The 14,869-nt window shown below is 49.9% G+C and overlaps 1 protein-coding gene across 1 annotated transcript in view; it reads right to left on the bottom strand.

The window, feature by feature from the left end:
* Positions 1-5,754: 5,754 nt before the first annotated feature.
* Positions 5,755-14,869, bottom strand: part of ARHGAP40 (Rho GTPase activating protein 40) — a 34,065-nt gene continuing 24,950 nt past the window's right edge. Inside the window, exons 10-12 of the mRNA XM_042464268.1 lie at positions 14,079-14,285; positions 12,857-12,997; positions 5,755-5,889 (exon numbers count right to left, since the gene is read on the bottom strand). Of these exons, the coding sequence (XP_042320202.1) occupies positions 5,878-5,889; positions 12,857-12,997; positions 14,079-14,285 (360 nt within the window). The 3' untranslated portion in view covers positions 5,755-5,877. The remainder of the gene's footprint in view (positions 5,890-12,856; positions 12,998-14,078; positions 14,286-14,869) is intronic.

Below are 14,869 nucleotides of genomic sequence, written 5' to 3'. Positions count from 1 at the left end.
CCACTGGATTGAATTAAATATTTACTTCCAAACGTTTTCCTCCGTTAAAGAGTTTTCTGTTGTTCCCCACCCCTCCACTGTACAGAAGAAAGAAGGCATAGCTGAAGTACAGTTCAATATGAGAATGAAAGCTGCAGGAGGCTCTGTACCTTTATGCTGTAAAAAGGGAACTCAGCAGGTTGCTTGTAACAAAACCAAGAAACAAGCAACACTGAAACTCCTTTCTACACAATCATCAAAAGTAAGAGGTGTCTCTACTCCGGCGACCCTAAATAAATACTGGTCTAAGTGCTTTCATATATTACCCAACTAATAGTATATAAGAAGATGACTGCAGTTTATAACTGTTTTAATTTGCTGTGGCCCCCTGAAGATTCTGGGAAGACGGTTTAGTACATGGGTCGGCAACTGCGGCCCGCGGGCCGGATCCGGCCCGCGAAGGCTTTTCGGCCGGCCCGCGGCATCAGCTGCTGCGCCGCCGCCGCCGAAACCGGCTTTTGCCTCATGGGCGCCGCCATTTTTTTTCCCAAAATGGCGGCGAATTCTCGCGCACTCCCTGAGGTCCGGCGAGATTTCGCCGCCATTTTGGAAGAAAAATGGTGGCGCCCATAGCGGTGAAGTCCGCCTTTAAGGGACCGCTGCCGCCACGGAGTCCCCAAACGGGCTCCGGAGGCGGCAGCGGGCCTTTAGGGACCCGCTGCCGCCGCTGGGAGTCCCAAACGGGGCTCCGGAGGCGGCAGCGGGCCTTTAAGAGACCCGCTGCCCGCCGCTGGAGTCCCCAACAAAGCTCCGGAGGCGGCAGCGGGCCTTTAAGGGACCCGCTGCTGCCGCCGCTGGAGTCCCCTAAGGGGCTCCGGAGGCAGCAGCGGCCCTTTAAGGGACCCCTGGCCGCCGCTGGGATTCCTCCAGAGGCTTCCAGCGGCGGCAGGGGGTCTCTTAGGGGCCCGCTCCGTCCCTGGATGTCTCCAAGAGGCCTCCGGCGGCGGCAGGGGGTCTCTTAAGGGCCCGCTGCCATCCCTGGAGTCCTCCAAGAGGACTCCAGTGATGGCAGGGGGCCTAGGGCCCCTGCCTCCCGGAGTCCTCCAAGAGGCCTCCGGCGGCGGCAGAGGGCTCTTAGGCGCCCGCTGCCATCCCTGGAGTCCTCCAAGAGGACTCCAGAACGGCAGGGGTCTCTTAGGGGCCACTGCCATCCCGGAGTCCCCAAGAGGACTCCAGCGGGGGCAGGGGGTCTCTTAGGGGCCCACTGCCATCCCTGGAGTCCTCAAGAGGACTCCGGCGACGGCAGGGGGGTCCTTAGGGGCCCACTGCCACCCTGGAGTCCTCCAAGAGGCCTCCAGCGGCGGCAGGGGGTCTCTAGGGGCCCGCTGCAGTCCTGGAGTCCTCCAGAGGCCTCCGGCGGCGGCAGGGGGTCTCTTAGGGCCCGCTGCCATCCCTGGAGTCCTCCAAGAGGACTCCGGCGATGGCAGGGTCTCTTAGGGGCCGCTCCATCCTGGAGTCCTCCAAGAGGCCTCCGGCGGCAGCAGGGGGTCTCTTAGGGCCCGCTGCCATCCCTGGAGTCCTCCAAGAGTACCTTTAATGGCTGTGTAAAAGAGGGAACTTCAGCAGTGTGTGCTTGTAACAAAACCAAGTAACAAGCAACACTTGCTAAACTTCCTTCTCTACACAATCATCAAAGTACAGAGGTTGTCTCTATTCCGGCGACCCTAAACACAATACTGGTCTATGTGCTTTCATAATTATCCTAACTATATAGTTATATAAGAAGATGACTGCAGTTTTATAACTGTTTTTAATTTGCTGTGGCTCCCCTGAAGATTTCTGGGAATGACGGTTTAGTACATGGGTCGGCAACCTGCGGCCCGCGGGCCGGATCCGGCCCGCGAAGGCTTTTCGGCCGGCCCGCGGCATCAGCGGCTGCCGCCGCCGCCGCCGAAACTGGCTTTTTGCCTCTATGGGCGCCGCCATTTTTCTCCCAAAATGGCGGCGAATCTCGCGCGACCTTCCCTGAGGTGCCGAGACTTCGCCGCCATTTTGGAAAAAAATGGTGGCGCCCATAGCGGTGAAGTCTCGCCTTTAAGGACCCGCTGCGCGCCACTGGGTCCCCAAACGGGGCTCCGGAGGCGGCACGGGCCTTTAGGGACCCGCTGCCGCCGGAGTCCCCAAACGGGCCCGAGGCGCAGCGGGCCTTTAAGAGACCCGCTGCGGCTGGAGTCCCCAAACAAAGCTCCGGAGCGGCAGCGGCCTTTAAGGACCCGCTGCCGCCGCTGGAGTCCCCAAAGCTCCGAGCAGCAGCTGCTTAAGGACCCGGCGCGCTGGAGTCCTCCAAGAGGCTTCCAGCGGCGCAGGGGTCTCTTAGGGGCCCGCTGCCGTCCCTGGATCCCCAAGAGGACTCCAGCGCGCGGCTCTTAGGGCCCACTCGTCCCTAGTCCTCCAAGAGACTCCGCGACGGGCGGTCTCTTAGGGGCCCACTGCCATCCCTGGGAGTCCTCCAAGAGGCCTCCACGGCGCAGGGGTCTCTTAGGCCCGCTGCCATCCCGGAGGGTCCTCCAAGAGGCCCAGCGCGGCAGGGGTCTCTTAGGCCCACTGTCCCTGGAGTCCTCCAAGAGGACTCCCGACGGCAGGGGGTCTCTTAGGGGCCCACTGCCATCCCTGGAGTCCCCAAGAGCCTCCAGCGGCGGCAGGGGGTCTCTTAGGGACCCGCTGCCATCCCTGAGTCCCAAGAGGACCCGCGACGGCAGGGGGTCTCTTAGGGGCCCACGCATCCCTGGAGTCCTCAAGAGGCCTCCGGGCGCAGGGGTCTCTTAGGGCCCGCGCAGTCCCTGAGTCTCCAAGAGGACTCCAGCGACGGCAGGGGTCTCTTAGGGCCCACTGCCATCCCTGGAGTCCTCCAAGAGGCCTCCGGCGGCGGCAGGGGGTCTCTTAGGGGCCGCGTGCAGTCCCTGGAGTCCTCCAGAGGCCTCCGGCGGCGGCAGGGGGTCTCTTTAGGGGCCCGCTGCCATCCCTGGAGTCCTCCAAGAGGCCTCCGGCGGCGGCAGGGGTCTCTTAGGGGCCGCTGCCATCCCTGGAGTCCTCCAAGAGCCCCGGCGGCGGCAGGGGGTCTCTTAGGGGCCCGCTGCCATCCCTGGAGTCCTCCAAGAGGCCTCCGGCGGCGGCAGGGGGTCTCTAGGGGCCCGCTGCCATCCCTGGAGTCCTCCAAGAGGACTCGGCGACGGCAGGGGGTCTCTTAGGGGCCCGCTGCCATCCCTGGAGTCCTCCAAGAGGCCTCCAGCGGCGGCAGGGGGTCTCTTAGGGACCCGCTGCATCCCTGGAGTCCCCCAAGAGGACTCCAGCGACGGCAGGGGGTCTCTTAGGGGCCCGCTGCATCCCTGGAGTCCTCCAAGAGGCCTCCGGCGGCGGCAGGGGTCCTTAGGGGCCGCTGCAGTCCCTGGAGTCCTCCAAGAGGACTCCACGACGGCAGGGGGTCTCTTAGGGGCCCACTGCCATCTCTGGAGTCCTCCAAGAGCCTCCGCGGCGCAGGGGGTCTCTTAGGGCCCGCTGCAGCCCTGGAGTCCTCAAGAGGACTCCGCGACGGCAGGGGGTCTCTTAGGGGCCCGCTGCCATCCCTGGAGTCCTCCAAGAGGCCTCCAGCGGCGGCAGGGGGTCTCTTAGGGGCCCGCTGCCATCCCTGGAGACCTCCAAGAGGACTCCGGCGACGGCAGGGGGTCTCTTAGGGGCCCGCTGCCATCCCTGGAGTCTCCAAGAGGCCTCCGGCGGCGGCAGGGGGTCTCTTAGGGGCCCTGCCATCCCTGGAGTCCTCCAAGAGGCCCCGGCGGCGGCAGGGGGTCTCTTAGGGGCCCGCTGCCATCCCTGGAGTCCCCAAGAGGACTCGCGACGGCAGGGGGTCTCTTAGGGGCCCACGCCATCCCTGGAGTCCTCCAAGAGGCCTCTGGCATCGGCAGGGGTCTCTTAGGGCCCGCGCCATCCCTGGGGTCCTCCAAGAGGACTCCAGCGACGGCAGGGGCTCTTAGGGGCCACTGCCGTCCCTGGAGTCCTCCAGTGCTGGCGGCTCCACCGGCTTTTTTGCCAGCCTCTGACGGGGCCTGGGGCCCTGTTAGGGGCCGGCAAAGAGGAGGAGTCCTCCAGCCTGGTGGCCCCCACCGCTTTTCTGCCGGCCTCTGACGGGGCCTGGGGCCCCGTTAGGGGCCGGCAAAGATGGGGAGGCCTGGCTCATGGAGGGTAGAAGCTCCGCCCCCATCATGTGGCCCCGCCCCTCGAGGGTGGAAGCTCCGCCCCGGCCCCCCAGTCGCCTAGGGAAAGCAACCCGGCCCCGGCTCAAAAAGGTTTGCCTACCCTGGTTTAGGATTAGAAAACTGTTAGCTGACCTCATTGACACAGAACTACACTACCCAGGATTCTCTGAGGATAAGAAATAATTGCTAAAACGTCCTTTTCAGGCATTCACAGATGTAAGTTATATGAGCTCTTTTACACTATTTGGTGTGTATGTTGGATTGTTGTAAAAAACAAACAAGGGATCTAAAAAAGCTGAAGCAGCAGCTTAACCCTTTAGGTATGCATTCAAATACACGTGCCACACCTCAAGTGATTCAAGCTCACAGGGAAGCTTTCTGGCATGTCCCCCCAAGCAGCTATACATTCCCCTTGAGAAGCCCACCACAAATTTGAATACACTCTCAGTTGGCACTCCTTTAGTCTTAAAGATTTCCCCGCAGCATCTCATGCCTAACCTCACTAAATAATGTACATACTGACCATTCATATAGTTGTCAAATCAGGGCTTTGCCCCTCTTCCTAGCTGTTAGGGCATGAAAAAAATATCTCAGGGCAAGAGAGCTGCCTTAAAATGTGTGTTTGTGTGGTGAATTATGTGTTAGACTTGGTGTTTTTACCTGAATGGCATTTCTGTGTAACTATGGTTGACCTAAGGTTTCATAGTTCATGACATTACCCTGTCCTGTCTGATATGACAGAACCTAGATTTCAGGCTTTGGTCTAAGACAAAGTTCTGACCTAACAACCTTAACCACTCTTCTCCAGACATGAAAAATGACCTGAATACAGTAGGCTCTTGGTATCCTATGGGGTTTGGTTCCAGGACCCCCTGTGGATACCAACATCTGTGGATACTCAAGCCATTAAATATAAGGCACAGTATAATGGTGCCCCTTAATAACATGGCAAAATCAAGGTTTGCTTTTGGAATTTTATAATTTTTAAATATTTCAAGCAGTGGATGGTTGTACCTGTGGATAAAGAATCCGTGGATATGGAGGGCCACCTGGAAAACAACCTCGTTAAATCTATCATTTTAAAAACCAATAGGCTGTGCACACTGGCATAAAGGCTGGCCTGGGAGTGTAGTTGGGGCATGCCATCCACATGACACATGCCTCGACTCCGCCCCCAGGGTGGCAGACACCACATGCTGTTCCACACAGGCTCCTCTGGCACTGTGTTCACATGACGCAGTGCCAAAGGACCACCTTAATGCCGTGGCATCACTGCTACCGCATCCCTTCCAGGGCACAAAAAGGAACCGCTTTTTTGGCTCCTTTTTGCACCACGGAAAGGACAGATTGGCACCGCAGTTGCAGTTACCATGGCCCCAATCCAGCACAGCTACGGGCGGTCTAAATAGTCTCCAAATCTCCCCCTGCCTCAACAATGGGAAAAAACAGCATAGAAGCCAAGCTATACCTGTTGATAATTTCATAAAGGGGAGGGAGTATTACCATTCATAAGATTGACTTTATTGACAATATTCCAGCCATTCTGACAGAGGTTCTTCTGGAACTGCCTCAGCATCAGCAGCTTTAATTCCATTGGTTAGATGAACTTCCAGAGAGTCCTTTAGAAGCAGGGAGGTCTGGACTTTTACTACTTACATGGCTGAAAGACAGATGAGATAGCAAAAAGAGGGAGGAGGTAAGAACTAAATACAACACAATGTGAAGGCAATATAGAATAATCAAGAACTCAAAGAGAGAGGAGGAGAGATTCTTGTCTTTGAATTTCTGTTATGTATATACAACTGCTACCAAGATTGTGCAGTTGATGGCAAAAGAACAAGACTGATGCAAAGCAATGAAGCTTATAATCAATTCATTTCATCATATAACCATAAGAGTTGAAAGTACTGAACTAGAATTACAATAGATAGGTGTGAGCACCCCTTGTGTTCACACCGAAAATTCTATATTTCAAAAAGGAATTGTCATAAGAAACACAGCAAAACATCTGTTAATTTTTCAAAGCAAAATACACCATGATACTCTTATTCAGTTTCAAAAATCGATTCCTCTAAGACATGAAAGTCCACCTAGAACAAATTCTAGTGAAGCATGTATTATGAAACATGGAAATGCCAGGTCTTCCACTCTATCCTCTTGCTCAATACAGTTTTAAAAGGGATAGAAAGAGTCTTTTTTATGTTTTAAAATAACGATTTGCTGAAAATGTTGACTCTATCCTTTGTCTTCACTGATCTGATTTGTGTGTAATGGTAAGAAAGCCACATCTAAGATCCTTTGCCATGTAATCATCTGAAATTTTATAAATCATTATATAATATAATATATATATATATATATATCAGACTAAATAGAATCATAGAGGATTCTTTTAAATAGATTAATAAAGATTAATCTGGATCTCTTTCCTTGGCTCCTGCAATACGCCAACTGCTATAGTAGCCTCTTTAGGAAGTACAGCTTCGGCTTCAGTTTGAGACACATTGCCTAATAACATTATTATGTATATTATTATTATTATATTATTATTATTATAAATTTATTGTATCCCACTCTTTTCCCAGGACTGGGACTCAGAGGTGGCATCACAGCATTAAAACAATACAGTTAAAAACATAAAAATAAAGTATAATAATAATAATAATATAATAAAGGAATTAAATATATATAAAACAGATAGTTATTAAAAGAATAAAATATATTTTAAAAAGAAAACTATAGATAAGAGGGGGGGGAACTGTAACAAATTTTTAAATTGTTCCAACATCCCAGCCTGTCTTATAACAATATAAGACTATTACTGTATACTGTTTGAAAAGAAAGCCAGCATGGGTTAAGGGTCTGACTGGGGCTCTGAAAGATCAGAGCCGCCTGCATGGCAACCCACTGGACAACCCTGGGCAATAATAATAATAATAATAATAATATAATAATAATAATTTTATTTGTATCCGATCCCGCTTTTCCTTTTCAGATCAAAGCGGGTACAGAGCACGGCAGTGTGCAAAACATCCAACAGCATATACATCTAAAAACGCGAACGGTACAATCAAACAGATCAAAAACTACCAATTAAAACCATAGCAATAGCTAGCAAAAGTGCAAGTGCATCAAACATTAGGGGAGAGCGGATATTACATTGTCTGGGGGAAAGCCTGTTTGAATAGGAAGGTTTTAAAGCTATCCTGAATATGTCGAGGGAGGTAGCCGAGCGGAGCTCATCGGGAAGAGAGTCCGAGCTGCGGGCTGAGCTGGAAAATGCCCTTTGTGCAGACGCAGAATGTTTCGTGTTTGGAACCTTAACAGTTGCTTCCCGGCCGACCTGAGAGTGTGGGGCGGATTATATGGGGAGAGGCGGTCCTCCAAGTACCCTGGGCCCAAGCATTAGGGCTTTATAGGTAATAACCAACACCTTGTATTGTGCCTGGAAGCGGATGGGCAGCCAATGTAGATCTTGTAAAACAGGTGTTATATGGCTGGTCCGGAGCATCCAGTGACCAGCCTGGCTGCCATTCTGCACAATTGAAGCTTCCAGGTTTGGTACAAGGATTGCCCCATGTACAGCGCATTACAGAAGTCCAAGAGGTTACCAGAGCATGTACCACGTTTCAAGGTCCCCCGGCCCAGGTAGGGTCGCAGCTGTCGTATCAGCCGAAGCTGATAACAAGTGCTCCTGACTGTCGCATCACCTGAGATATAAGGTGGAGCGACGATCCAGGAGCACCCCAGCTGTGAAAGAGTCCTTCAGGGGGAGCGTGACCCCGTTCAGGACAGGTGGACATATTTCCATCCCCAGGCCTGGGAACCTATCACGAGTACTTCCGTTTTCTCTGGATTCAAACTGAGTCTGTTTTCCCTCATCCAGCCATTACTGACTCCAGACAGGCATCTAGAGGAGAGATGCCATCCCTGGTCACGCATCAGTCGGAGACACAGAGAAACATATTTGGGTGTCACAGTGTATGATAACACCGTGCCCCATGTCTCCGGATGATCTCTGCCAGCGATTTCATGTAAATGTTAAATAGCATGGGGGACAGAATGGCTCCCTGAGGGACGCCAGATGTAACGCCCTCTTGTTGGAGCACACGTCCCCAGCTGCACCATCTGGAATCTACCCGAGAGGTAGGAACGGAACCACTGGAGCGCAGTGCCTCCAATTCTCAACTCCCCCAGGCGTTGCAGAGGATACATGGTCGATGGTATCAAAAGCCGCTGAGATGTCTAAGAGCACTAACAGGGACACGCTACCCCTGTCCATGCCCAGACGGAGATCATGACCAAGGAGACCATGGCAGTCTCAACTCCATAGGCCACCCGGAAGCCAGTTTGAAAGGGTCTAGAAAATCAGTTTCATCAAGATCGATTGAAGCTGAATGGCAACCGCCCTCTCTCGATCACTTCCCCAAAAAAGGCGCACAGCGAGACAGGCCGGTAAATTATGAATCAGGGGTCTAGGGAGGGCTTTTTTACAGTGGTTTTACAATGGCCAATTCAAGCTGGATGGAAACCGCCCTTCCCTAAAAGATGTATTAATTATGCGACGTAACATATTAGTTACAGCCGCGCGCCCCTGAGCTGCTGAGCCAAGAGGGACAGGGATCGAGAGAGCATGTCATCTTCCTAACACTTCTAAGGATCTTGTCCACTTCCTCAGTATCACAGACTCAAAATGATCCAGTACAATTGAGTCTACGGAAGCTCTGGAGACCTCTATTCTGGATCCTGAAGAAATACTGGCGTCAAGATCAGCCCTTATCCGAGAGGTTTTATCTGCAAAGAAGTTGTTAAACTCGTCGCAGCAGGCCTTGGATGGTACCAAATAGAGTTCAGGGCGGAGGGCAGCTGAGTAAGCTCCCTCACTACCCTGAACAGCTCTGCTGGACGCAACTCCGCAGACGTGATACGTGCAGCATAGAACGAATTTCTTGCTGCACCGATCGCCACTGCGTAGGCCTTCAAAAGAGAGTCTAGGAGTGCCTTGTCGGCTAAGTCCTGATGTCTTTGCCAGTCACGCTCTAGTCATCGCAGAACCCGCTTCCTTTCCCTGAGATCTTCCGTATACCAGGGCTGTTTTTTGGAAGCAGGCCTGAGGGGCGCTTGGGAGCGATACTGTGTATAGCCAGGAGAGGTCAGTGTCCCAGGTGTCAGGGCACAACAGAAACGCCGTCAGTTCCAACCATATACCCTCTAGGGCCCTTGGAACCTTTTGGGTTCCATCAGCCTTCGAGGGTGGACCATTCAATAGTCTGCCACCCCCGGGAGGGATCTGGGTAAAGCCTTGAATTTAGCCTCAACACCAGGAAATGGTCCATCCATGAGAAACGGAGATATTAGTTACCTCCGCCCACGGATCTTCCATGTCCGTACAAAAGACCAATCAAGCGTATTACCAGCAGAATGTGGTAGGCCCTGAGACCAATTGGGATAGGCCCATGGCAGTCTGGTAGCCATGAACCCCAAGCCACACCAGATGGACCTTGGCTGGCCTCGCAGGGGATGTTGAGGTCCCCCAGGACAAGAAGCCTAGGGGACTCCAACATCAGCCCGGACGAACTGTGTCAGCTCGGCTAGGGAGTCTGTTAGCGCACGGGGTGGCCGGTAAACCAACAGAATCCCCAAACTACCTCGGCCTTCAGGGTCAGGTAAATACACTCGATATAGGTAGTTTGTCAGACATGGTTCCTGGCTAAGGAAAGGGTCTTAGTATCAAGGCAACACCCCCCCCCCCGCCCACATAACCTGGTCTGGTCCTTAACTGAGTACCCGGCAGGAAGGGCCTGTGCCCACACAGCTCACTTTCAGGCCCAAGCCAGGTCTCAGTAATGCAAGCCAGGTCGCAGCTCTTATCATCTATTAGATCATAGATTATGTGGGTCTTGTTTTTTTAGGACCTGGCATTGCACAGGAGCAGAGAAAGGGTTTGTGTACGAGTGGACTGACCACAGATCTCTTCGGTTAGGAGAGTGGATGGAAGGAGAGATAGATATTAAGCATCGATCTCGTCTTCCTTTCCGAACATACTCCACCTCTACCCACCATATCTCCCCCTGCCCCACACACTCCAATTGGAGCCCCGCACCCAAAACCATCTCCTGCACCTCCCCCAACTGGCGACTTCCCACAACCATAAAACTCTCCCCCCCGTACACACTGAGGAGAGAATAGATACCGCTCAATCATTCCTCTGCTGCAAGACACTAGCAAAGGCCCTCCCTACGCCTCATAAGGCTGTGCAAGTGCGCAGTTTCACTGTTGCAAAGATGGAAGTCCTTAGGCGGCTTCTCTCGGGCCGTGTCGCAGATGCACAGATTTACACCCGAACCCAGAGAGCCGCCCGGCCAAAGCAAGCAGCAGCAACAGTCCTTCCAAGGGCACACAAGGGGGATGGGACGAAGGAGGAGTCCAGTGGGCTGGCTTTGAGCGTGTCCTGCCACCGACACACCCCTCTCTCTGCCTTCCCCCAGCTGTTACTGGCTCTCGTCAGTCGGCTGAAGACACTGTTGCAAAGATGGAAGTCCGTAGGCGGCTTCTCTGGGCCGGTGCGCAGATGCGCAGACTACATGAAGAAGTATGAATGGCAAAAATTTTCTGAATAAATCTTGCTAAGGAATTTCTAGGACAGGATCTCCAAAATTGGAACGATTTGAAGACATGTAACAACAATATTTGAGCTGCCTTGGATCCCTTCTTGTAGATCAGGTGGCAAACAAATAAAATTAATTAATTAATTAATTAATTAATGAGCAAACAAACCACCTATAACCATACAGAATTAGCTATTATCTATCTGTATCAGTTCAAGGCTATCGTGAGCTAGCAATGCTCAGGACCCAAATGAAGTTCATGGCTGACAAGTGTCTTGAGCTCCCAAATGTTTTGTTGTTAGTGCAATAAATGAAGAGTCTGTGTGGTACCATTTTAATTTCCACTATTTCAGCACTATAGCATTACCCTAGAATGTTTCAGGAAATGCAAATTGCAGCCCCAAATCCAGCTGCCTATTTTCATGTGTAGTATTGCAGCTGTCATTACAAAGAAAGCATGTTAGAACTAAGAACCCTTCCTACTTTGGGGTCAGTGCTTGAAAAATTTCATTTGGGGACTAAAATTTCCAAGATCTTCATCCGACTGGGCCACTGGTCATGCTGACTGAAAAATTCTACAGTAGAAGTCCAAAAACATTTTTCCCACATCCTGTGCTCTTTAAAAGGAATTAAAAGGGAGGAATCTTGTACCACTTTTAAGACTAAATTATTTCTGCAAGACCTTTCTTAGATATCAGTCCACTTCTTTAGATACACATTGTAGTCCAAGGGGCCATTCAAACTACCTTTTGTACTGAATTGTAACCCGGATTAAAAGTGGGAAGTTCCCATTGGTACTGGTTTAAACACATCAGGGTCTTACACACCAGATACAGGGCAAATCCCCCTTTAGAGTGGTTTTTCTGAAAGTGGATTATTTCCTGTTTCTTTATGGAAAACACGTTTCTTCCCTGTTGCCAGCAAATGTGAACTTGGCCTTGGTCATGATCGGGTCAAGTTCAGGGGAGGGATTTAGGTCAGAGGGTGGGCAGAGGGCAGAACATGCCTCCCTTCCCGGTCGCTTTGCAAGCGGCAGTTTTTTAAAATTATTTTTGTGTGTGTGTGACAGAATATGTGAATGCTTGTGTTCCCTTTTAAATTTGGCAAATTGATACAATGTGTGAATGCTTTTGCTACGTATGTGTATGTAAGGAGAGATGGCATTCTGGGGTGGCAATTGAAGGGAAAACAAAGAAAGAGGATGCAGAGATGGCATTATGAAGTGGCCTCCCCTGCAAGCAACATTTATTATTATTGTGACAGATTATGTGAATGCTTTGGGCTGGAAGGGAAGGGAAGAGGCTGGCATCCGGAGGTGGGGGGGGGGGGGGGCTGGCAAGGGCTTCAGAAGTGTCATTGAGCTTGAAGGGAAGGGAAGAGGCTCCAAAGAAAAGGAAATGCTGGGCTGGAAGTGAAGGGGATGCTAGAAGCTGACATTCAGAGGGAAGGCTGTGGTAACCCATGCGGTGACTTTGGTGGACTCACACTCTCTCATCCTCAGGGAAAAGCCAATGGCACTGAGAACTGAATGTCACTAAGTTCTGTTATTAGGGAGCTATAACATGACTTTGTCTTCACATTTTCCATTACACAAATCCTTGCACATGACATTAAACCAAGAAACACAAGAAACTGCTTACTGAAGCTCTTCTCTAGCATGTGTCACAAACATGTACTAAAATCCTGAGCAACAAAAATGAGCAGATTTTCCATTTTATTTATAGGTCCAAACTACACTGCAGAAATAATCTAGTTTGAGACCACTTTAACTGCCCTGGCTCAGTGCTAGGGGAGCCTGAGAATTGTAGCTTACTGTGGCATCAGAACTATCCGACAGAGACGGCTAAATGTCTCACAAAACTACAGTTCCCAGACTTCCATAGCACTGAGCCAGGGCAGTTAAAGGGGTCTCAAACTGGATTATTTCTGCAGTGTGTTTTGGACCATAGTGTCCAACAGAGATTGCATCTATAGTCCCATCCTCTGGATGAGACTGCAGGAATGGAGGATTTCACTCACGTCACTGTGGTTTTTCTCTGTCTTCTCCTTGTCTACATGAATCTTCTTTAACAGGTTTTTGATCCTCCTGTCATAGAATTGATACTTTCTGCTGCTGCTCTCATTTAGTTTTCTTACTTGAGTTACCAAGAAAGATGAAACCTAAAAGAAAGAGGGAGAGAGAGATGTTGACAGTGTAGAAGAAAGAAAGAAAGAAAGAAAGAAAGAAAGAAAGAAAGAAAGAGCAGGAAAATTCCAAACAGAGAAGGGAGAAACCCTTTAGTAGGCCAGTAACTTACAAAAAGTCTACTTAAAAGTTTCCACAAAGTTTATCTACATTTTATCTAGCAACACATACATGCATAGATGTACTTATCTATTATCCATTTTATTTCAGAAACGGGCAATCACACCAGGGCAGGGGGAGCACTTTTTTTTTTCCTGAGTAATTTTATTTGGTATAAGCCAAACATATTTTCTATTAAAGAGAGGGCTACAGTCTGCTGCATTCTGTGCTACTCAGGTGAATTGATCTGAGAAAATGAAAACAGAAAGTACAAGTTCTGGACAAAACCAGTCTCATGTCATAGTGCAAAGGAACTGACTAGCAGTATATTTGGACATAAGGTTGTCAGCAATGGAAGTACTGAACTCTTCAATAGTATACTGTACTATCATCTGAAACAGTGATTCCTTACTGTATACTCCTCTCAGGAAAATAGCAACACCAATTAAGTGTACAATGTATCTTGAGCATAAATGCTCTATATAGTTATAGTATGCACAGGAATTATTATGCAGTTCTGCTGACTGTCTTACATACACATCTTCATAATAAACAATTCTCAACATTTTGAGTAAATGAAATCCTGTCTTAAAAAGGCATTTCATTTATTCCAGGAGAGAAAATTATTCATCGGCATTTTTTTCCTGTGTTCTCAAAGTTTTTCCTTTTTTCCTTTTTTGTTGAAAATTTTGAGTATAGAAATAGCAAGGAAAAAACCCCCCCCCCCCCCCCCATTTTGTTTCCTTTTAAACAGATCTTTACATGTCTAGGCTGGAGCACAATTCAGCCTCATTTAGATATCTACGGAACGTAATGGGACTTAAATTAGTCAACTTATGTCTCATTCATTTCAATATGTCTCCTCTGGAATACAACAATGTCTGGATAAAACCCAATGCATTTATTTAAGCATTTGTGACAATTTAAGAATGTCTTGGGAAACATGACCCAACATACAGTCCAGAGTAAATCCTGGTAATGGATCATCATCCGCACTATGTCAGCCGCACCCTCTGCCAGCTGTTTCTCCTTCCCTTCTGGAATCTTGTTTGGCAAGCCTTTGTGCATGAAGAGATTGGGTGCAATGACTGTGGAAACATTCCAAAGATTCATTTTGTTTTTTCTTTCCCTCGTAACCACCAACCTCAGAAACTCCAGCAGTGCCTGAAAGAGAAAAGAGGATTATTCTCATTGTCAGAAAGCAGCTATAAGTAAAACAACAAAAGGAATAGCAATAGCAATAACACGTACATTTCTATACTGCTTATTACTGCACTTAAGCACTCCTTAAGCAGTTTAAGATGTGTAAGCTAATTACCCCCAGCAAGCTGGGTACTCATTTTAGTGACCTTAAAAGAATGCCAGTCTGAGTTGACCCTGAGCCCCTAGCTGGTATTAAACTCACAAGCTTGTGGTTTGTGAGTGAGTGGCTGCAGTACAGGCATTTAACCACTGCACCACCAGGATCAAGAGTAAGAATCATGTAGCCCCCCAAATGCTGTTGGGCTGCAACTCCCAGAAGCCCTAGTCACCATAACAAATGGTAGAGAATGCTGGTAGTTGCAGCTCAAAATCTGGAGGGCCACATGACTTCCACCCCCGGTTTAGATGCTGGAAGGGATAACATCATCTTCTGCTTACAAGCACCCTCTTTTGTACTAGCAAAACCTGCAACTTCATGAACTTACTATGTTGTCTGGTTAGCATTACTACTGTTCAGAAAATGCAGTACTTTTGCACCTTTAAAA

This window comes from Sceloporus undulatus, chromosome 4 (assembly GCF_019175285.1).
Source record: "Sceloporus undulatus isolate JIND9_A2432 ecotype Alabama chromosome 4, SceUnd_v1.1, whole genome shotgun sequence".
In the NCBI taxonomy this organism is placed as follows: Eukaryota; Metazoa; Chordata; class Lepidosauria; order Squamata; family Phrynosomatidae; genus Sceloporus; species Sceloporus undulatus.
This window is presented reverse-complemented; position numbering and strand designations above follow the sequence as displayed.